The 23,469-nt window shown below is 49.6% G+C and overlaps 2 protein-coding genes across 5 annotated transcripts; both read left to right on the forward strand.

The window, feature by feature from the left end:
• Positions 1-5,244: 5,244 nt before the first annotated feature.
• Positions 5,245-13,886, forward strand: igfbp5b (insulin-like growth factor binding protein 5b). Its single transcript, XM_088383129.1, has 4 exons — positions 5,245-6,252; positions 10,855-11,069; positions 11,136-11,255; positions 11,417-13,886. Exons 1-4 carry the CDS (start codon positions 5,913-5,915, stop codon positions 11,552-11,554), a joined length of 813 nt encoding a protein of 270 aa, XP_088239255.1. The 5' UTR covers positions 5,245-5,912; the 3' UTR covers positions 11,555-13,886.
• A 7,540-nt stretch (positions 13,887-21,426) lies between these two features.
• On the forward strand, positions 21,427-23,362 carry LOC148393777 (receptor activity-modifying protein 1-like). Of its 4 annotated transcripts, none has more exons than XM_088382757.1 (4): positions 21,427-21,578; positions 21,979-22,052; positions 22,197-22,335; positions 22,878-23,362. In XM_088382757.1, exons 2-4 carry the CDS (start codon positions 22,010-22,012, stop codon positions 23,122-23,124), a joined length of 429 nt encoding a protein of 142 aa, XP_088238883.1. In that variant the 5' UTR covers positions 21,427-21,578; positions 21,979-22,009; the 3' UTR covers positions 23,125-23,362. The 4 variants fall into 4 exon arrangements, with proteins under 4 accessions (XP_088238883.1, XP_088238885.1, XP_088238886.1 ...); XM_088382759.1 differs by having other exon boundaries at positions 22,200-22,335; XM_088382760.1 differs by lacking the exon at positions 21,427-21,578 and adding an exon at positions 21,594-21,817 and having other exon boundaries at positions 22,200-22,335.
• Positions 23,363-23,469: the final 107 nt, after the last annotated feature.

The following is a 23,469-nucleotide window of genomic DNA, read 5'->3' on the forward strand; positions in this document are numbered from 1 at the left end:
ACGCCTTTGTCTCCGAGAATGTGAGCCTTGAGAAATATACGTTCAGAAACCTTCTGGGTGAGTTCTTGTCCTTGAATCGGGCCGATGATGTATCTTGGCACTCGGGACTGCGCGCAAAGAAACGAGAGCTCTGCATTTTATAAGAACCTGCTGGGAAGTTTTGTTGCGAGGTCATTAACCTCCAGATGCTGCGCTCAAAGTGCCAAGCGCAGCAGTTTTTCTGCTCCAGGTGCGTACCACGCGCCACGTTGTTCAAGTCAAGTCGGAGCTTTCTTCATCACACCGTCCGGACGTAAAAATGTTTGAGCCTGCCAAAAAATGGCTCTGTGGCAGGCAGGCAGGCAGGCAGGCAGGCAGGCAGCGAGAGTTGTGAACTTGTGGTTTATCAAGATGATCTCAAGCAGATTGTTGGTCATTTAGCATGTCATTCATTCCCTTCCTTTTGATGGATGATGATTAAGATGAAGATTAGCATCAGAGTGACATTACCTCAGAGAGCCCACGCACAGTTCCGCTTGATGGATTCCCCTGGCACACATGGAAGGTTTTAGCAGAGCGATGCCCACCGTCCTAAACATGCCCTCCGATGATGTCATCCCGATCTTGGACTGGCTTTGTGTACGGACACGGAAGATGAATATTCTTTCACTGAAATTTGTTGTGTGTGTTTCAGTTATTTTGGGCCAGGCAGATGTTCCGACACACATGTGGAGAATAGACGTCGTCTCAGTTGAGTGAGAAGAAGAAACTGCGCCGTTGGCAGCAACTCCACGCCTCCTTCTAGCCTGTGTGAATATGGCGGAGGCCTTCACTGAGGTACTATGGTTCCTATAGCCTTCAATAATGCAGAATGCTTTGGCATTCACTCATTTTGCTTTAGCTCACTTTGCCAATTGTAGGAAGCCAAATCCAGGCAATCCCTGGCAAGGCTGTTTGCTTTCAAGGTTAGTCGGAGATGGCAAAGAATGAAAACACATGATCGATTCGAAGAGAGAGCGAGCGAGCGATGACGCCGGCAAACATTCTGTAAACTTGCATTGTGCTGAATCAAGACATTGAACCTGGAAGAAAACAAAAATCTCCGTTTCAGGGCTGGATGACCCGAAACGCTGAGCTTGCACAATTTATGATTGTCCGCGTGAAGAATGAGCAGGGAGTACTGAGCGATGACTTTGACAAAGCCAATCCGGGTTCACGGCGAGTTAATTATTACGCACGTGTTTATTCACCGAGATGAACGCTGAACTTGGCGAAGGTCACTCGCGCTTTTAAGATTCATTGGCTCTGACCTGCCCACAAAAACACATTCATTGGATCTGCCTGCGCAGAGCCAAACACATCAGACTCGCAGATCTCCCTTTGCTAGGATTTTGGGCGAGCTTCAACGCCATTGGTCCGCACCGCTGGCCTTTTGCAGGTGCAAACGTCGGAGGTGTCCTCTGACTCCCGAGTGCCAGAGGCTTCCTTGTAAGCTGCTTTTGCAAATGAAGGCCTCGGTCGGTGTTTGGCTTTGAATCATTTACGATGTAATTACATAGGCTGCAAAAGCTTCGCTGTCCTCCGGGCCCGTTCTGGATGGGCCGCCGCTGTTGCATGACAGTCACCGCCAGCCAGAGCCTTGACCAAATCAAAATTCAAAGCCACTCTCTAATCAGAGAGCCTCGCAGTCACTTTTATGCCTCGACAAACGGGGTGTAATTTCTGATTTACAGCTCAGCCAAATGTTTTTTTTTTTTTTTTTTTTTTTGTCTTTTACATTTCAGCTACCATAAAATCGCACTCAACTGAAAGCCTGCAAGTTTTTATGAAACATGTCCCCTCATTATAGCTGGCCGCTGTGGTTTTTAGAGGGAAAACCTTAATACATTGCAGCGAAAACAGCGCCGAGGTTGAGTCGACGCAACTGGTAATTTAGGGGGGGAAGGATCAGCTCGTTGCCATATGGTAAATTATAGAATATACGCACACATTGATTTGGCATCAAGGAACGTTTGATGGTGCGTGCGTTTCTCTTCTCGGTACGACGATGCCAATAAAAACACAAACCCCCCAAAGTAAACCGCAATGGCTCGCGATGGCCGATGACCTGCAGTTGACACGCTCCCTCTGACACGACATCACGCTCATCTCCAGTCCAACGTTGCGGTGCGTGACTCAAGCGAGAGCAGGCTGAGCCGCTTTCCCCTTTTGACAACCACAAGTCAAGAAAAGTTCCAAGCCGTCCGCAGCACGTAAGAGGCTCGGAGAGGCTAACCCCTGGAGAACAACTTGACTGGTTATCAGCTCCAATTGTGCCAATCGCCAGCTGCTGGCTATGCCAGCTAGCGCCTATTTGTTTTCACTTTGAAACGACGTTGGTGATTCCGGAGTAAATCAATTGACCATTTTCAATCTGGAGGGTTAAGATTATTCCTCGAGACATTCAATTGTCATTCTGCCATATACTGGTTTTTTTTTCCCCCCAGAAGAAAGATATCATCTTTTGTGGCTCAATCCAAAATCCCCAAATCGGTTGGGGGTCAAATAATACAAATGGACAGCGCACAGATACATGAGCATTTAACAAAAGCCAGGCTTGGCTCGTGGAAGCGCGCTTGCGTGTGCGTAAATGTTTGGCCTCGGACCAGGCCGCAAAGCTCGAGCGTTGCCGTCCCGCCAACGTCTCTGCATGGCTTGGCGCACGTGTTGAAATGGGCTTTGTTTTGGAAATGCTTTCGGCCAGGCGTAGCATACATTAATAGACTATAAAAAGACTCGCACGTGTGTACAGTTTGAAGTTTAACAGGCATCTTATCTCAATCTGCCGCGTTTCCATCCCGGCTGCCTGGGCTGGCCGGGCTGGCCGTGCTGGCTGTGCTGGCTGTGCTCGGTCTCGCATTACAAGACGGTGCGGGTCCTTTCGCGGTCACATGCAGCCATTTGGATGGTAATTGAAACCCGCAGCTCGCAATCTCCCCAGCGTGCTGTTGACAATGCCGCTATAGCAACACTGTCAACTTGGGGACAAGCCAGGTAGAAAAAAGCAACAATAGGTGAGCTGTTTTCATCAGAGCGAGACCTACAATTGCATTTGGAGTGCAAAAGTGAGTCCATTTCTGGAAGTACCTTTTCAAAATGATTTCCAAACAAATTTCGGAGGCTGACGCCGATACGGGCGTTTGTTTTCGGTGGGAGTTTCCCCCGTGACTCATATCTTGATTAAGAGTTGACCGTATTGTGCGTTAAGTCAACATTTTGTTATTCTTGGCACAAATGCAAAGCTGGATTTGTACAATAACAACGTCCAAAGAAGAGCATCGGAGGCTGGTTTACTTTGGGCCAGATTGATTACGGATGGGAAAAATCAATCCCAAACTGACTCCGTGGCAATGACGTTCTTTCCCGCACAACGGTTTACATTCCCGAAGAAAATGGATTCCCCCGCTCGAGCGTCAGCCCGAGTCAGAAGGGCTCCGTCCGTCCGTCCGCTTTGCCCCTTCACGTCATCTGCGGGGAGCGAGCGACTCGGACTTGCGTGGACGGACTCGCAGCCGCAAGAATGATTAGGGAACCGATCGAATGACTGCAAAGACAAACTAATATCTACGATCCAGCTGAATTGTTTTAACGAGCGCTTTCTGGCAGCGTCTGGCCCTTTCTGTCTTCGATCAAGACTTTGGCACTTGAAATGTCCACTTTGGGAGTGGAGGGAATCTGGAAAATTGCAGGGTCAGTCGACGAGAGCACGCCGCCTGCTCGCTCGCTCGCTTCTTGCCCAAAATAGAAGGCATACGTACGATGGCTCTCTGCCATGAATTTGTTTTGAAAGTCAATGCACGGAAAGAGGAAAAGAAACGACGTTGCAATGTTTGACAGAGGTGGTTGTTTCGTACACCGTGTTGTCGTTGGTCTTTTTTCGTCATCATCGCGTTTGCTTGACCTGATTTATTTTTGTGTATTTAACTCTCCTGATAGCTCGCCGCTGGAATTTCTTTCTGCCATTAAAGCCTAAAAATTGTTTATCCTTACGTCCGCTTGCGACCGACTGGCGACCGCTTCAGAGCGAGCGGGCGGGCGGGCGGGCCTTGCACAATAAAGACCATTTGCTGCAGATGCATGCAAAAGAGCACGCATAATGGGCCGACGGATCCAAAGTCAACTTCCAAACGTGTCACGACTTATTTTGACTCTCTCTGGAGCGAAAAGGCTCTTGCTAAAAACAAACCCTCGGGTGTCTATTTTGGGCTCGCCGGCGGTACCATCCAATAGCCGCACTGACACTCAGCCTGCCATACAGCTGTACACTACACTAGAGCTGCCTGCCTGCCTGCCTGCCTGCCTGCCAGACATGAGCCTGCAACCCTTTAGCGTCACTAACAGTGCCTTCTAGTGGACACACACGATGAGTACTTCATACAAAGTTACGTACCATGGTGAAGAATATTCGTGGCAAGTTGTTGGAAAGCAAACGCAGCGTGTGATACACGAAGGACAAGTGATCTATCTATTTGCTGCAGAGATGGAAAGAACAGCCTTGAGCTTGGCCGGCCGGCGGGCCCAAGGATGACATGTGCGCAGCACACGCTGAAACAATCAGCTCTTATTGTGGATGCAGACAACAATGTCAGCGCAAGATTGGCTTGTCAGGCTCGCCTGCAACACACGCGAACAGCGTCTCTCCTCTAAACACGTGTGTGTGCCATCAGGCTCGTCATTGCTTCAATTTATTTCCTTGACACCAATTAAGACTTTCCTCCACTTTTCCTTGATGAAGACCAGTTGGTCACTGAATTTTAGAAAGATCATTTGATTTATTTTTTGGGGCGAGGCAAACTTGAAGTGTTTGTCACTCAGCAGAGCCAAAACATACACGTGTGACAAAGACTTTCCACTAACAACCTTGGCTAAAATGAATTCCTTCCTTCCTTTCTTCCTTCCTTCCTTCCTCATATCATTCATTTCGTGATGGGATGATATTTTGACACATGCAGCGAGTCACATTGTTATGTTTGTCTTTGCTTTAGTCATGAAACGCAACAGGTGGATCCAAAGTTGTTTTTTTTCTTGATTATGATCACTTTTGTCGTCCGAATGTTGCAAGGCTCAGTTTGCTCAATGTGGTGACTTTTCTTTCTGTCTTGCACCTCAGCATGAGCTCAGCCTGTGTGTGTGGGGAGGGGGGGGGGGAGACAGAGAGAGACAGAGAGACAGAGAGAGAGACAGCGAGAGAGTTTTGGCGTGGCTCCAAGCCGTGGAACAAGTGCGCCTCCCCTCCCTTCCCTTCGCTTCCCCTCCCTTGCCTCCCCTTTCCTTTCCTTTCCTTTCCTTCCCTTTCCTTCCCTTTCCTTCCCTTCCCTTCCCTTCCCGTCCCTTCCCTTCCCTTGCCTTGCCTTGCCTTGCCTTGCCTTGCCTTGTCTTGCCTTGCCTTCCCGGCTGCTGTTGAGCGTATTCATAGTTCGGGGTTTGGGCTCGTCGGGCTGTTTTTAAAAAGCCAAAGCAGCTCCCAAGTTGATCAGTCTGCTCCGGAGCCTCCGCTGGAGAAAGTCGCACTAATTGAAGGGGAGCGCATGCAGCTATAGTTGTTGGCCTTTTTGGCGCCCTCTAACGCAAAGACTTTTGCTTTTTTTTTTTTTGGAGCGTCTTCTTTTTGCAGCGGGCGATCCTTTGGGGGATTTGGGGCGCCAACTTGTGCACGTCTCCAATTAAGGTGCTTTTTGCTCTTGTTTTGAATTCGATCGCAGCACCACTTGGATAAAGACTCTTGGCTTTAGCTTTTAAGACTGGATTATCTGATTGAGGCATTGTGCTTCATTAGAGCGGTCCACTTTTCCCCCCACCGCCGCCGCCACCGCCGCCGCCGCCTCCTCCTGGTCCTCCTCCTCCGCCTCCTCCTGTGCGCCGCTTTTACGCGATAACTAGGCGAGACGACAACAATGTTTGGGACTTTGTGCCTGTTGGGGACGCTTCTGTGGGGACTGCGCGGTTGCTGCTGCTGGGCCTCGTACGTGCCGTGCGAGCCGTGCGACGACAAGGCCAGGTCCATGTGCCCGCCGATCCCGAGCGGCTGCCAGCTGGTCAAGGAGCCGGGTTGCGGCTGCTGCCTCACGTGCGCGCTGAGCGAGGGCCAGGCTTGCGGCGTCTACACGGGGACGTGCGCGCAGGGCCTGCGCTGCCTACCCCGCAGCGGCGAGGAGAAGCCCCTGCACGCCCTCCTCCACGGCCGCGGAGCCTGCAGCAACCAGAAGGGATACAAGCCGGCGCACCCGCCCGTAGGTAAGGAACCTAAGGACGTGTGCATGCGCGCGCGGGCGGGCGGGCGGTGAGGCGATGGGGGCCCTGCATGCGTGCGTGCGTGCGTGCGTGCGTGCTGGCGGGCGTGCTGGGTGTGCGGGCGCTTTTGGCATCGCGGTGATGTCTTCTTAACTCAGTGCATATGGTGCGCGCACCGCGGGGCGCAATGTCAAGCTGGTTGAAGCACCCTGGGTGTGTTGCCGGTCAATTTGACTCATGCGCAAGTTCATGAAATACTACAATGCGATGAAATTGGTGACACATTTGCAATGAAATCATGACTTGCAAACTGGCAGCTTTCCAACGCAACGGGTCGAATCGACCAAGTTAAAAACAATTCAATTTTCAATTTTCAATTTTGTTTGCCAGTAAGCCAGCATGTTTGATAACATTTTTCCAATGAAATCTGCCCTGAGTAAAAACAAAACAAAAAAACATTGGAACGGTCAACAAATATAATCAGTGAGTCATCAACAAAAACGGTTACTCCTCATTTGAAATGAATTTGTGATGATTCATTAGCATCTTTCCAATTCAACTTGCCAGGTGACTAACGTCTACCGAGCCCGAGCCTCTATCAAGACCCCAGATGGTGGGCGAATGTAAAAAAAAAAACCCAAATGGTAAAGTAGCCGTTAGTTTGACAGATGGCAGGTGCCACCTGATTAACTTAGCGCCTTAATTTGATTCGAAGCAGGCTTTCTGCAGATTGTTTGCCCAAATCTCACAGCCTGTGCTTGATTGACATCTCTCAGCTTCACTTGTCCGAAAAAGCAGGCTGATGATCTATTTTTTATATGTCTACCCGCCGATGTCTCCGATACCACGGCAACGCATTTCTCTTCAGGCCGGAAGCCACCCCAATCTTGACTTCAACTCAAAACCAAAGCCACTCAGTGCCGCCACCTAGAGAGATCTGGTAGTCATTACTCTCATTTACCAATTTGCAATCTCACAGGCCAACTAGGCGAGAGGGACCCTCTGGAAAATGCTACTTGACTAATATCCGGCCGAGAATGCTTTTCTTGACTCTGTGAGTTCCCGAGCGCTATCTAGGGTCCGATTAGCGTTAAATCGGCATCCGTTGGCGAGACAAACGGCGGAATGAGAGCGACAGAGTGTTGGACCAAAGCAGAGAGAGAGCGAGAGAGGGAAGCGAGTTGAGGCTTCAAATCCCGCCAAGGTATTTCTCCAGAGTGGGCCACTCCAAAAGGCGTTAGCAACTTGTCAGCTCAATAGTTGGCAAGCGCAAAGCAGCCTTTCTTGATTCTGGACTCATCCGGGATGCCTTTGCTTTTGTGTGTCTGTGAGTTGCCTGCCGCCAGCGGTTCATTTTCTTCCCTTTGGTGGCCCTAAATTCCCTTTGCGTCATCCATGCCATAACCTCAGACTCCCAGCAAATTTCGGATTTCTGAGTGTCAAACGGCGGAGTGGATTGGAAGCGACAAGGCCAGCTTCTGGTTTGTTGCAGCTGAGCGAGGTAAACGCTCGGAGGAGAGCTCAGGAGGCCATGACCGTAGCCGTAGCGGCAGCCGCAAACGTTTTGAGGCCCAACAATGGGAGTCAAGAATCCGAAATTTCCACTCGCCCTTCTTGTATTACGTCGTGTAAGCAAAGGCCACGGCGGTGTCTGGGGGTCATGTTCCAGCAGAGCATTCATTAGTGGCTCCATCTCCGAGTCTAGGGCCAAAAGAGTTCTCTGAATCGGGAGAGTCGCTATGTCCCCCGGGAACAGATATGACTTTGTGGCAGCGGGCCGTTTTAAGCTTCACATAGGACCTTTAGCTCCATCCGTTTGCCAAATAACTAAAGCTCGTCATTGTTGCTATCTGTCCGTCCGTCCGTCTCACCTTGAGCACACAAGACGGATGGATCCCTTGCAGGTTCTCCGGTTACGGCAAAAGGTCAGCGAGTTGGAGTCGGAGCGCACATGCCAAAGCCAAAGGCCTACATTGGCTTTTGACAGCGATATAAGATCTGGAGTTACTTTGTCATCATGGTGACACGCGACACTCTCGGTCGGCGCTGTCGCCGGTTAACAAATCGTCTCCCCCGACACGCACCGGTCGGCGGCAAATATTTAGGGCGACATTTGCTCCATTCGACTCGACGTCTCGCACCGGCCGCTCAATTATCAGCTCAGAGCGTATCGGGAACACGATCACCATAAGAACACAAAACGGTAATCCCTTCTACTGTTTGCACTTTTGTTTTGCCACGCTGCTATTGGCTTACTTTCCTCCAAAGAAGACTGAGAGCGTGGCGTGTTGTTTTGGTCGCTGCCCACTCAGCAACAAATGTTTCATTTGCGCAAGTGCGGTCGCAGGCAATGCCTCTTTTTCCGCTCAAATGATCCCGATGTTCTGCACACCTCCGGCTGATCATTTGCATCAAGTGCGCCGCAGCGGGGACACCCGAGGACCGGGATTGAAGACCCTTGACCCTTGTTGTGAGCCCAAGGAGAGATTTTGTCCGTCAATGTCGCTCGTTAGGAAGCCAAAGTTAGATGCGGGTGGGACGAGACCTCAGAGCAAAATTTGGACGTGGACCATTTCTTTGCAGCTGTTTGATCCACAATGCTGTTTTTCCTTTGTGGAATAACTCACATCCTCTGTTTATTTGGTCTTTGGCCGTTTCTCAGCATCTGATTGTTCGTCAGAAAACAAAAGCGAGAGGTTTCTCTGCACAAGATGAGGAGCTAGCTCTTTCTTCGACACAATTTACCTCGCTCAAAAGCAAGAATGTTGCAACCGTTCCCCAATTTGTTTGTCTGATTCCTGTTGAGTCAGGAATTGAGAAAGCTCAGTGAGGGGAGGGGAGGCTCTAAATATTTTGTCACTTTTTATTGGGTCGCAAACATGCCAATTGAAATCATAAAATGTTTCTGAACTTCAAACCGATTCCTAAACATTGTTGCCGGTTAGTTCACACCTCTGTCTCACTTCATGGTGAAATACGTATTCAAGCGGAGGGATGGTTTACTAACGTCACGGGCTCATTTACCTCCGTAATTAGCGTAGCCTAGCCACGGGTGAGATGAAATGGCAACTCCCTTGCATCTTCAAAAAGATGGAATTTCAGACCCAAGCAAAGGCCGGACGGACACAACACGTGGCCTCATTTTAGGAAATCCAACAAGCACCACTTGGCTCACCTGGCTGACTTGAATGCCTCCAGGCCTCCATTTTTTTTTTTCTTCTACAGGGCTGGCTACCTGAAACACGGTGCACCTGCTCATCGGGAGAACCGCACCCCCACAAAAGATGAACAAACGCAAAGATTGGTTTCTTCACGCCCAAAACAGATTGCTAAAATGTGTGCACAAGCAAATAGCGCGCCGGCTAAGCATTAAGTATGTTTTCTAGAGCAGTCAGGGGGTGGCCTAGACGGGAATGCCGTATTTATATTTAGCTGTGCAGTCTGTGTGAGAGAGAGCGAGAGAGCGAGAGAGAGACAAGGACACATCCAAACACAAAGCCCAGGCCTGCCAAGTCATGAGTTGCGAGATTCATTTCAAAGAGATGGCTGTGCACAAGCCCAAGACTCAATTCCGGTAATCACTTTGTAGACCCCCCCCCCCTCCCCCCCACCTACCGCGCCCCCACAACCAACCAGAGACTCCAGACACTCAAGCTGTGTCAGGCTCTTTGAACATCAGTTCCTCGTGGCTCGTGTCCCCGTTGCCTTTCTCCACGGTAACCGGGCTGTGTAGCAACCAGTGGGCGACTTTACCAGCCTATTGTCTCACTCCAAACAAATATATTTGGACAGCGGTATTTGGCCGCAGCCAGAATTCCTCTCCGGTTCAGCGCTTCTTGGCCCTTTGCACCGCAGCGGGTTTCCTTGTCAGATAAATATAACCGGGGTCATCCGCTGGCACGGGCGCTCCGGCGAGGCGAGGTCTGGCAAAGTCCCCGCGCTAACCGACTTGCGGCGCAAAGGGGGGGCCGAGGGCTTCTTTTTGTGGCCTCAAAGCTCTTCTGCCCGGGCTGCTGGCTTATAGAAGGGGGAGGGGAAGCAAAGGACTAAGGACAAAGGACGATCCTATCGAGACAATTTGCGGAACCCAAGGTATAGCCGTCCTATCCGTACTCAATCGGCTTTACGAACGAGGTCCTTCCTTTTTGGCCGGCCGTGCAAGTGGAGTTGAGTGCTTACCGACGCCGGTGTCGAGTCCAATCTTTTGGTCTCTGATTTAACGGCGCTAGTAAAAATATCTGACATGGCGTTGTCCAACGCGCGGGACTTCTACATCCAATACCCAACAATTCTTTTCCTGGTTCGGCTCGACCCGGGATGCAAAATGTCAGCAAGCAAAACAGATATCCAAGGAAGGGCAATGTGTGTTTTGGAAGCCTTGTGTCAGCTGCCGTTCATCAGCCGAGCTCTGGTGTCTCCACAAACACCCGCCCGCTGTTGCCTTTGGGTCATGTTGGTCATTGCCAGAGAAGGCATAACAAGCAAAGGTCTCAAAGATGTAACGCTGAAGACATTTCGGCATTCGAGTATCTTTGCGACTGATACCGTCGTCCCTTGGTGGACGGCAGGCTTGACTTTGACCGCAGTTTCTTTGTCGGGGTTCAGAGGGCGAGTCCCGGGAGCACGAGGACACGACGGCGGCGGAGATGACGGAGGAGCTGCAGCCGGCCAAGGTGCCGCTCCTGACCAAAGACATTGTCAACAGTAAAAAGGTGCACGCCATGCGCAAGGAGCTGAAGAGGAAGCTGGGCAAGCAGCGCTCCATGGGCTCCGCCATGGACTACTCCCCGCTGCCCGTGGACAAACACGAGCCCGAGTTTGTGAGTATGGCGGCCGCCGATCTGCCGGAATACAAAGCAAGCCTTTGAATCGGTCGACGTTTGCAGGGACCCTGCCGGAGAAAACTGGACGGCATCATTCAGGGAATGAAAGATACGTCTCGAGTCATGGCTCTCTCTTTGTACCTTCCTAACTGTGACAGAAAAGGATTCTTCAAACGCAAACAGGTGAGTGAGTGAGTGAGTGAGTGAGTGAGTGAGTGAGTGAGTGAGTGAGTGAGTGAGTGAGTGAGTGAGTGAGTGAGTGAGTGAGTGAGTGAATTTGCCCTCTTCGAGCTACTTTTTTGCGTGGGCTGTCGTCCGACCAAATGCCGCTTGTGGACCCGCAGTGCAAGGCGTCCCGTGGCCGCAAACGCGGCATCTGTTGGTGTGTGGACAAGTACGGCGTTCAACTCCCCGGCACGGATTACAGTGGCGGAGACATCCAGTGTAAAGACCTGGAGAGCACCAACAACAACAACGAGTAAAGGACAAACAGAATACGAGGACCACAATCAAACATCACCCCCCCCTCTCCTCCTCCCTTTCCTCCCTTCCAAGACACACGGCCTACATTTCCGCTCTGAACAACGCGTGTACGTATATGTTCCCGTCTCAGCTCAAGAGTTGTGAACCCTCCTGTTACGTTCCACTCTCAGGAACAGCGACAATGTTCTTGAAATGAATTGATTATGTACATCCATCATGCCGAGCAGCAGATGTTTCATACCGGGAAAAAATAAAATAAAAAAATACTTGACATGGGTCAATTTGACCCGTGACATACATAACAGGAGGGTTGAGATCTCCCTTTGAAAAAATGTCGAAAATGAAAATAACACCTGTATATTTTTTTTTTCCTCTTCTGTTGTTGACCAAACGCTCATCTCGCTAAATGTGGCTCACGGGACCCCTTGTACAAAACTGGCTGACAGAAGTACTACGTGTAAGGAATGATTATTTTTTGGGGGAACTGGGAGAGGGCGGGTTGCTGGCTTTCAGGTGGTTGGGACAATGCAGCAGATTTATTCACTAATTGGGGTGGGGGATTTACGTCAGTGCCTCCCCAGTCAGGAACCTCAGCGCACGTCACCGGTGCTACCTATTAGCCCGCTTTGTCAGCCAATACCAGACAAAACCAAATCATGTCATTTAATTTCATTCCCCTGGTTTGATTTTCTTTTTTCACTGCTTGGACACGGCTGTCCGCTGTGAATTGGTGGTTTGGCAACGTAAAGAGGACGCCCATGGCTCTTTGAGCGTGCGTAGCTAGCCCGATATGCCAAATGTGCCTATTTTGAACAGACGCTGCCAAACGGTGACGGTGAAATCAAAGGCAAGAGAGGAAAATGCTTTTCGCCCGACGGGACTCAATTTGGACTTTTTGAGTCGAGCGCACGATCAAACGTACAAAGTTCGGACAGGCGAGATTCTCTTGCATTTGTGCTTTTTGATTTGCCTTCAGGTAGCCCGCTTTTACCCCAAGCCGTGCTTTTTTTTCTCTCTGTTTGGTGGAACCATGAAATCTAGTCCTTGAATGTGTGTGTTTTTTTTTTTTTTTTTAAACTTCTGCTGCGTCATTTCACTCGAGTTGGTCCCCATCTGTGAATATGTGTGTGCCCCCCCTGCCCCTTCCCCTCCCAGTGCCTTCCTTTATGCAAATACATTTCATTGGTAAAATGGACACCGCTCAGGTGACATTGACTTTTTCAGACAGCCCCTCGCTAGGAGCGACACTTGACACGGGGGTCAAGGGGTCGCTGTCGGTCAAGCGAGAGGAACGATTCCCTTTGCCCGCTTTGATCGGAAATGCGACCTACGGGCGGTTGGACCTCACAAGTGATAAGCTAAGATTCATGCAAGCCTCTTTGATTTTCGTGTTTGTTGCGTGACTGCCAATGTATATAGTTGGCCGAGAGAGAGAAAGAGAGAGAGAGAGAGAGAGACAGAGAGAGCGAGCGGCTGCCAGAGGACGTTTGTTTTGGACGTGAAGCAACACGCAAAACAAAACATGCTTGCAGTTGTGAATATAATTTGCGCAGGCAGGCACTGCCCCCGACAGCTCCCGACAACCGCAAAGGAATCAGACCAGCATTGATATTGATCCAACAGGAAGTCAGTGAAAGGGAAGAAAAGAAAGAAAGAAAAAAAACTTGATGTTGTCCGTGTCATGTCGTGCTCACCTTTTCAAGGGTCACTTTGGGGGAAATTTGTTGACAGGGGCTCTGCATCATTTGCAGCAAGAGGGCCTGATTTTTTCCTTTTCTTTTCTTTTTAATTCCGAGGCGGTGACATAGGAAGAGCGATCACCTTGTACAGTGCACATATTCAGGGCTGAGCCACTTTCCCCCGACCCAGCGCATATCATTAGACGCCGCTTAGTAAGACAGCATGGCGGGAGCCGAGGAAATGCGGAGGAGGAGCCGCCGCTGCGGCATTTGACATCTCACATGTCTCGCCGACAAGCGGCGCAGCGTCAGTGGCGACTTGCTCGCCGCGTTTCCCTCGTGTCTCCCGATTTTGGTTTTTAACTCACTTTTCATCCTTTGGTAGTACAGTATCGACAGCTTTTTCTCAATACGTAACACATTTGCTTTGGTTCGCATCAATTTGGTGCTCTGAATTGGACGGATGGACAGATGGAGGGGGGAATTCAAATGGTCAGGATTTGCAATGACAAATAAGAATAAAAGTCAAATTATTCAAGCGAATATCACTGTGTAATATTTATTCTACTTGTAATTTATATGTACTCTTGTAACCTTTGTCTTTTTTTGTTATGGCAAAGCATTTATTTAAATAAACCTATGTATTCATTTACGCACTCGGCTGACGTTTTATTTTCTCTCTTTCTGGTGTCGAACGGGGGAGGGAAGTCCTCCAAAAACCAAAGACTGTCCAAATGTTTTTTTTTGGTGGTCGTGTATAGTTCCATTATGGCCAACACTTGCAACCCCCCCAGAAGGCTAAAACTAATTTGTTGGGAAACAACGGTGAAGCTCGCTTCCTGAGATTGTCTTGAAATGCAAATGCACCGTTTAAAGTGGATTCATCCCTGCAGTAAGCGGTGTCTAATCTCCTAGGCCAGAGCTGATAAACCTCTTAGACTTGAGTCTGAGACATCAGGCAGGCTTCGGATGGGGAGCCAGCACACGGCACGGCACGGCACGGCACGCAGAATGCCACTTGCCCGAGCCTCCAAAAAGTCACCAAAAAGATTGCACGGCAACTAGGAAGTCATCACAGGCCGGTTTGGACATCAAGTCCGGGGGGCGTGCTTCAAAGATGGAGATTTGCGGCCGTGACGACCCCTCAACAAGGTTACACGGTAGAATGAGTGTGTATACTATATACATTGAGATGACACTTTGAGTTGATTTGACAGAACACAGTCCCCAGTTTGGAAGTTAATGCACAGGCGCACGTCTGGATTTGCACAATTGGAGCCCATAAGAGCCAGCGCCTGTAATTATTGACTCCATTAGAGGTCTGTCTTTTGTCCACATCGGGGGCGAGAATGGCAACCCGGGCCACACTGTTGGGCACAAAAGAAGCCTGTTGACAAGTAAGGATTACTGCTTTGATTTCTTCTATAAGCTGTGTTTACTCTGTTTTGTGTGACACACAGTCGCAAAATAAACGAGCGCTGCCAGTACACAAACCGCTCGGCCGGCACGCATTTCATACAAACACCGCAAGCGATCAACAAAAGAGTCTTCTGGTGTCTTGTGTGGTCACTTTCAACTAGCGCAAGAGTAGAAATGAGGACAAACAATTCTGGTTCTCCACGTAGAAATGGCTTGTGCAGCTGCCATACGTCTTCATTGCAAAATGAAGAAAATCGACAAGTTGTCCTTCCAACGAGTTGCGCAAGGATGAAATGGAAAAAGCCCCGCAAATGGATCTTCCGGCTTTGTAGTTTTCCACAACATTTGATTGTCTGCCACAGCTCCACTCGGTCAACTTTTTGCATCAAGTTGAGGATATTGGGGGTGTATCACTTAGGCGCTGGACATGCGGGCATGTCAGTGTGTGTGTGCGCGTGCGCTTGTGCATCGTTGCGGCCCATCGGATTGGGTGGAACCGGCCCATCTCGAGGTCACCCCCCCTCGCCATCGACTGACAAACACGCACGTGACAGACGTTTGCCCACACTGGCTATTTACCCCAACTAACCGTCCGAGGCCAAATAGCCCCGCGCCCGCCCGCTTGCGTCCCCAGCTGAGCTAACATCTAATCAGAGAGCACATCGTGATTGAAGTGGACACAGTTTACGCCGCGCACCCCGGGATGACAAAAAGAATGAAGGCACAGGAAGGAGGGGGGGCATAAGAACTTTCCGTTTTCTTCCTTGGATGAGAAAGAACAAAAAAGTGACAGTTACAGTAATTGCCCCGCCACAAGGAGGGAGGAAGTCCAAGAGGGAGCCAGCCCAGTGTTGAGGAGGTACAGTGGGAACGGCGGCGCAAACAATGCCGTTGTTTGTGACCGTCCGTGAAAATTGGCCGAGTGGGCGAGAGGCGCTTTTCAATCTTCTTTTCGCCCAAGGTGACCCCGTTTGTCCTTCGCTGTCCCATTTGGCTAGACGCGCTTCCATTCCAATCGGAAGCACAGTTTGTTCCCGTGCTTGACAAGCGCTGCCTTGTGCGGGAAAGGGGAAGCGGCTCTCAATAGGCGGCCATTATCTGTTTGGAAATGTCCTGAACTGTGTTTTTAACCTCTTACTGTATTTATGAAGTGAAACATTTATCATTGCATTTGCTTTTTGGTAGTCCAGGTCTCCCTTTGTCACCAACGATCTACTATCCCTTCCACCTGTCCTCGTCAGCCGGGTGGCTTCCACGGACCAATCGGCTTCCTCGGCCGCTCGTTGTCTCGTCCAGGTGTTTCTCGTTGTCTCGTGGCTTTGCTTGTATTTAGTCGGCTGCCGTGCTGGCCGTCGGTTGATCGCCGTTCTGGCCGCAGCTCACGTCTTGACTTTGTGAAGTTAAAGCGATTTGGAAAATCCAACAGAATATTGGGGCTGTTTAGAATCGCTGTTTGTTATTCTTGATGACAAATGAGTGCGCATCGAGGGGCCTCAGCATGGCTGAAGACGGCCCGATTTCCAGTGCCAATGAATGTGGGGATCCCAAACAATCGCTCAGCACTCAATGTTGTATCATGTATTCAAAACAGAATTGGATGGGCATGTCTCACCAAAGACGCCAAAACACAAAAAGTGCTCGAAGGACCCGTGCTCATAATTCAAATTGAAGTGTGGCCATTGTGGTTGGAAGCTGCAACATGAATTGGAAGCGTGCGAGCCAAATGTTTGCTACTAGCCACGCAAGCTCCTATATGGGCCAGACGTACACATGCAACGGGGACGTTAGCAGACTCGAGCTCGTGTCAGGTTCAAAGAGTCTTCTGACGACTTGGCTCGGGATGAGAGCGAGGCAAATGGGAGCAGACGCCGGTCGTTTGCTCCGACTCTTCCCCTGCAGCCTTGGTACATTGTGTGCACTTGAGCTCTTCCAGCGGGGAAATGGAACGATCAATGGGACGTTCAAACCAAAGGTGTCCACTTCCATCCACTTGAGCTTGGCTTGACACGTTTTCGTGTGACACTGAAGTTTGGGCTGAAAGTGGTGCGTGTCCAAAGAGAGCCGAATGAATAGCCAGTGAGACCACCTATCATTGGCCTTGACACCCATTCGACAAGTAAGGAAGCTAAGTTTTCATTGTCGCTGCAAAAAACCCAAACCATTTTTCTGGCCTGACAAATGTTCGTTTTTTACGTTCGTTTTCATCCGACTGGCAAATCCAATCAAAGAAAAAAAAGGAAAGAAATAAAACCGACCGAGACAGAATGATGCGTCGACGGGATGCGGTTTTCCGCGCTAAGCGGGCTAACTCCCACACTTGGCCGGGCCTCCGATTGTCTCCACGCTATTTCCGCATCACATTTGGAATGGATGACGTCCGCGACCGCACTTTTTGCAGTGGAGCCGTGCGGCCGTGTTGTCGGACTGGCTTGTAAATAAACAACGGAGCCACCAAAGTCCAGATGTGGAGCCTATTCTGCTTGACAGTGAGCGGTTCTGACACATTTGATGAATATTTGAATGGTGACTTGAAATGCTGAGCTGGTCGTTGTCTCGGTTTTGCGCTGCTGGCGAACAGGCAAACAAATTTGATTGCACGAGCACGTTGACAATGTGTGAGGCTTTTTCGCTTTTGGCACAGAAGAAGGGGACCGACCGACCGGCACGGCAATAAAACAAGCTCGCTGAAGCAATTAGTCGTTCCAGCCGTAGCTTGAGGCCATTAACAGGCTGTGATACGATTGACAGCAATCACATAAATCTGCCACCTTTGCATTTCTTGCCTCTCACGCTCGCTTATGGCCGCACAGGTGAGGCGGCTCGAGCTTGCAGAAAGTATTTGCTTCCTGCCAGCGCAAACTGCACAAATGTTGGTGATCAATATGAAAATCGGTGACAAATTGACTTCTGTCTTGCAAGCCTGTGTGAAAGGCCGTCCCGCATTCACAAAGAAGTGCATCTTGTTAGGTTAGGCCATTAAACATAGCATTTTGGAAGCGGCGGAACCACAACGCCCCGTGCGGTCTCAAACTTCTCACATGCCTGTCATTATCACTGATGGTGTTTTTTATGTCAACAGCTGTTTTTGCCCTTCAATGGATTATTTGGACACTCCCGTCATTTCCTTTGCGCCAAACGACTTCAAAATGTGATCGATTGAATTGGAATTTGAAGAAAAGTGACTTGGGGAACATACAAGAAAATGCTCCATGGAAAATGATGTCATCGACGGGCTTGGGGGTTTCTTCTGAGTCTGTCTGGTGACACCTGAAATGAGCAATATCGGTTCTCCATCGTGTCAAACGTGGTGTCCCTGGATTTTACACGTCAAAACATGCCACCGATTTCTCAACACAAGAACGAATGAAGAACTTGTCAAGTCTGCCTCGGGCTTGCACCTCCACCATCCTTATCACGAGTTCGAGGAAAAACATCACACTGGCACGGACGTGTCATTTCAAGAAAAAGAATGCAAGGTCGGCAATATTCCTGGCAACCGCTTGGCAACGTCTGCACAGCAATATATTTTCTTAGCGTGACTCCTTGGCTTTTATGATCTACTGCGACGAGAGCATCGTGCAAAAGCAGCCTCTGATTAGCTAAAGCTAATTTATCTCTTCATCTTTGCATCCCCATTTTGGTTCATGTCACTGTGATTGTCATTAAGCTCAGTTCAACAAAAATGAGTTGAATTGGGACAGCGACGTGAGCGAGTTATCTGCGTAACGAGGCCTGCAAAAACAGAGGCGCTTCTCAATCCCTGCGTTGTAAAGTGAACATGCCTGAGAGGGACAAGCCAGCGCTGAGCTCTGACACCAACATGCGAAGTGAAGCATGCTGACGCTGGTGGGCGTGTCTGTCTCTTTGCTGCTTGCAGGTGCTGAGGAACTGGAAGTTGCCCTTGCAGCAAATGTCATGATTCCAATTTGTGCTTCAGGAAACGGGGGCGCATTTGTGGTGTGCCTCAAGCATTGGACAGTGACAGACTGGAGCCGTCAGAAACTGCTTTAGCAAATTTGCCTTCATTCTGGCAAGGTTCGAAGTATTGATTTGATTCCATTCTTTTGTTTTGTCGATCATATTCTTTGATGCTCCCTTGCTCTGGTTGTCGTCAGTATTTTGGTGACAAAGAAGAAATGTCCTCTTCCCTTCCCCTTAAAAAAAAAATCAATAAAACAAAACATCCGGAAAACGGCCCAAGTCGTGTCATGATAAGCCAATGTTTGAGTCCAATAAATCCCTCTGGCATAATGTCGCGGACACATGACACCGGTTTTGCTTTTCTTTTTAATGATCGTTTGAACAACAAACTTTGCTTTCGTACCGAGACGGCCAGTTAAGCCAGTCTGATGCCGTTTGAAAAAAGTTAGTAGCTGAATGGATTCACTGCTTGTAATTTGGCCGAGCCCTCCAATTCAGGCTTAAGTGTGGGGAAAAACGGCTTGATAGATCAACGGGAAAAGGTGAACGAACGATACCGCAGTGATTGCACTGGCCAAATGCGGCCAAATGTTCTTGCACCTTGTGAACGCAAAGTTGTGAAGAATCATGCAATTGTGCTTTCAAAACAAAAAGCAGTCCACAAACTACCCGTGCTGAGCCGAGCGCACGCCGCAGTGGAGCGTTCACAACAGACTGCAACCTCAAATTGTACGCCGTATCGGCGCTGGCGCGCTCTCCCAGCCAAATCAAACAAAATGAACCCAGGACAAACCGGGCTTGCGCTCAACACATCTTCGGCTTTCATTTTTCTGGCTTTTTCACGGGATTGTTTTCAACACTGCCAAGCGTAAATCAGCAAGGTTACAACAAGCACCGCGGCCCATGCCAGCCGCGAGGTCGGCCCGGCCCGGCCCGGCCCGGCGCCGCTCCCGACTTTGCTATTGTTTTCCCTCGCCGACGGACACGAGCGTTGCGGGCGCGCAAATGTGACAAACAAACATGCTGCGGTGGAGTCAACGTCATTTTCACCGCAGCGGCATTCCGTTGTTACCGTGGCGCTGGAGTTCCTTGCGAGCAGCAATGGCGATGGGGTCTGTGAATAATCAAGCAGAAAAATGGGGATTGCTGCCAAACACGCGTCTTGGTTCTTTGACAGCAGATTGTAAAACATAACAATAAGCTGAAATGGAAGCCTATCAATCAGCTGGTGCCAACCCGCGGCTTTCACCTCATGGATTCCCAACGTGGTAACCTCTTCCAGCTGGGCTCGTCGGCGAGTAATATTAGGGCTCGTTTGCCCAAGAGCCAATAAATGAAGTTTTGGCCCGCTTTCAATGAGAACCAGATGCCTGCCTGGCTAAAGAGTCATCATCTTTACGGTAGGTGGAGATCGGGCTCCACATGTCCAATTAAGCACGAGGGATGAAAATGCAACTCCGACCGCTTGAAGAAGAAAGGGCAAAGCGGCCAACGAGTCGTGTCCTCCGAAACCCCGCGGAGCATCCATCGCTGCCGCATTTCAATCAAGCGTGTTGCGACCCCCCAAGTATCCCTCCCCCCACCCAAATCAAACTTGGAAACATGTAGTACATCTTCATCTGGCATCTCTCTCGTCCGCATGTCTCGAAATGCGATTTTGACTTTGACTCAACAAGAGGCGTAACGCCGACTCAGCATTTCTTCATCTCATTTCACAAGTGTCCTCTTTGGCTATTTTAGCAACAACAACGACTGCTACCAATTTCGAAACGACTGAGTAGCGTCGTCCTCTACCAGAAGCGTGTGGAAAAACAAAGTGATTACGCTGCGGTTTGTCTTTGGGTTGGGACGAGAAAGTGTTGACTTCCCGATAGTCGTACAAAAGTTCTGACCTGAGGCTTTGCTCTCCCTCCCAGTGTCTCTTCCAATCATTTATTGACACGATGGAAAAGGATGGCAAGGTGCCAATGCTCCAGGCGTCAACGTACGTATTTATCACAATACAGCAGAAATGCAAAGAAAAAAACTCACCCGTGTCACACTGAATTTACAAGTCGAGTATTTATGATGTTCCTGGCGAGGGGAAAGAAGCTCTGGTGATTTCTGGCCCGCGTTTTTTCGACAGTGTCGAGCAGAGGCAACGAGTTGGAAAAATGTCCGATATCTGTCGTATAAAAAGATAACAGCTGTTCAAAATTTCAGGTCATCGTGTCTTTGGACACCTAGTGAGGAATTAAAAAAGGGGATGTGAATGCACTGTCAGCAAAAAATGGCTTGCCTGCATCTTGGCCATTTTTCTGTTGTGTTTTCCATCAGCTCGAGAGACTCCAGCGTCACTTTTGCACTCTTGCCTCCATTTAGCCTTTAATTTGAGGGCCATGGAAAGGTTTTCTTTGGACCACTGTGCAAACAAATTCTCCACTCATAAATGCACGGTGCCGATATTGCGGCTACGCGTCGCTAGGCCAACGGGCACGCTTGGAAATGTCGAGGCGGAGCGAGGTCCATGTCGCGATGAGTGAGATGTTTCTGGCCTCCGGCAACAACCACCTTCCACCTCAGCCCTTAAAATCAAGCTCGGCTCATATTCCAAGTAACATTTCAGGAAGTTGGAGCCAGGTTTCAAGATTCCGACCCCCAACTCTAGCGAAGAAGTCAAGTCAAGTCAAGTTTATTTGTATAGCCCTAAATCACAAACAGTCTCAAAGGGCTTCACATGGCCAAAAATTGACAAGAACTTCGGAGGAACTTCAAGCTAGGAGATGGGATCGTGTCGGCTTGTTGACACGGGGCGGGGGGTCTCTTGGGCGTGGGGGAGGGAACATGACTTTGGGTAGCATGGGAACAGTCAGGCCTGCTCTGGGAACGGAAGCAGGCTGTCCGTTGCGGTTGCGCAACGAAAAGAGCTCCACGCTTTCAGCACTAAGAGCAGAAGACGGCAGGCAGATCGCGAGCGCTCTGCCAGCTCTTGCTCCTTCTCAATCGATCATCAAGACGTCTAAAGGTACGTACGTGAGCCTACCTCACTTCGGACTTTCTACTCCTGAGATGACATCTGGGCTGCTTTAACCAAGATGAGTCAGATAGTCCGTGGCTCCGCCCTTGGCCTCATTTGCATTTTCGACATGAACCAAGCTTTGGAAAGATATTGCGAGAGCATCAAACGCTAAGCCAAAGCGAGCTGGACTCTCACCACAAGGACACAAAGGGCTTGGCAGGGCTGCAGCTAGCAAATAGTTTGAGGTTGATAATAAACAATTTGCATTCTTAATGGATTTTTGCAAGTTTGCTATTGTTTAGTGAAGAAACAAAAGCAATGAAGCAATATTAAGCCCGACATTGCCGAAACGATTGTTTGCAGTGACCTTGAAATCTCTCTCTATTTTTCTTACTCTTGATGCAAGGCATCAAATATTTAGGAGGCCCCGTTTGAGGATGTTGACTTCCTTCACGCTGGCGTTTGTCTTCTACGGGACAGGTGAGACGACATGACAACACAAATCCATAAAAGGTGCTTTGTTCTCTTCTGTTGGTCGGCTGTGTTTGCAAAGCATGTCGTGCTGCTCTTAAGCTGGCATGGCTTGCGCATGTGTGTGTGTGTGTGTCTTGTCTCCTCCTCCAGCAGCGTTGTCGCAGACAATTATCCATCCGTGTGACAAGCGCATGTTTGATAGCGAGGTCCGCTTCTGCCGCTCAGCTTTTAACAAGAGCATGGAGACCAGCGGCTACTGGCAGGGATGCGCATGGCCGGCCGTCAAACGGTAAAGTGTGTTGTAGAAACAAAAAAAATAAAGATTCGAAAATAAATGCTGGGATACGCACGGTACTTCTGGATACCATTGGTTTGTGGGGAACCCCCCCCCCCCCAATGCTCCTTACATAATGATCTATATTTTTCAGATGACATCATTTGGGGCTTAGGCGTAAATGGGACGTTAGGGTGGAGTATCTGTCATCAAAAGGAAGCCAGCCATCTTGTAGATCCGACTTTCCCCTTGTGGATGTTGACCTCACGTCGTGGCAAACTCTCGTGACATTTACGGCATTCAAGTGGGCGTCTCCACCCAGAGCGTTTCACAAATCAAAACTATTGGCTCGAAAGACAACAGCAGCGAGCTCGGATGTTTTGGCGGTGGAGCTTCTGTCATATTAAAAATAAAAATATGTGTATATCCGCTACGTGTTTGTGTTTTTGCGAATGCCCTACGAACAACGTCATTTTAATTGCTGTTGTTTTTGACCCAATGCCGGCCGCTTTTAGCCACTTTAGCAGCCACTAAAGCTTCTTTCTCTTCTTGTGTAGCGTCTACTATGAATTGAAGCTGTGTGTGGATGGCAAGGCCGCCGCGTCTTTGTGTCTGAGTCGAGGCTCCCTCGTGGACGATCTCTTCCGGGAAATCCATCAGGAATACTTTGCATCCTGCCGACGAATCCAGGACCCGCCGCCCCACATTGTTGCGGCGCTAATCGCCCCGCTTCTCGTGGCCACGCTGCTTATGCCTTTTCTCTGCACCAAACTGGCCACATGGGACGCTTGCGCACTCACTTGATTGACTGACAAGCAGTCCACTCAAATATTGCACGACCTGGCCCGGAGACTCAGTGCTCCCCCGCCCGCAGGCCTCTTCTAAAATAAACGCTGTAGTGACACTGGGAATGTTGTACGAGTGAGCAGAGTCTTCTGCCTTTTCCTACCTTGATTCTCTTCTCGCCACAAGTCACCAGCTGTGTTGTTTCCTCATTTGCTGAATGTCTCCTTGATGCATATAAAATAGATTCTGGTGCTACTGCTTTATTTTCTTGATTGATTGTGACGTACTTCCACGGTTTGGAATTTTCGCTCATCACGGGCCGGCCGAGTGTGGATACCGTGCCCGGTCCGTTGGCGGTACGTT

This window comes from Syngnathus floridae, chromosome 8 (assembly GCF_059516105.1).
Source record: "Syngnathus floridae isolate MCC-2025c chromosome 8, RoL_Sflo_1.0, whole genome shotgun sequence".
In the NCBI taxonomy this organism is placed as follows: Eukaryota; Metazoa; Chordata; class Actinopteri; order Syngnathiformes; family Syngnathidae; genus Syngnathus; species Syngnathus floridae.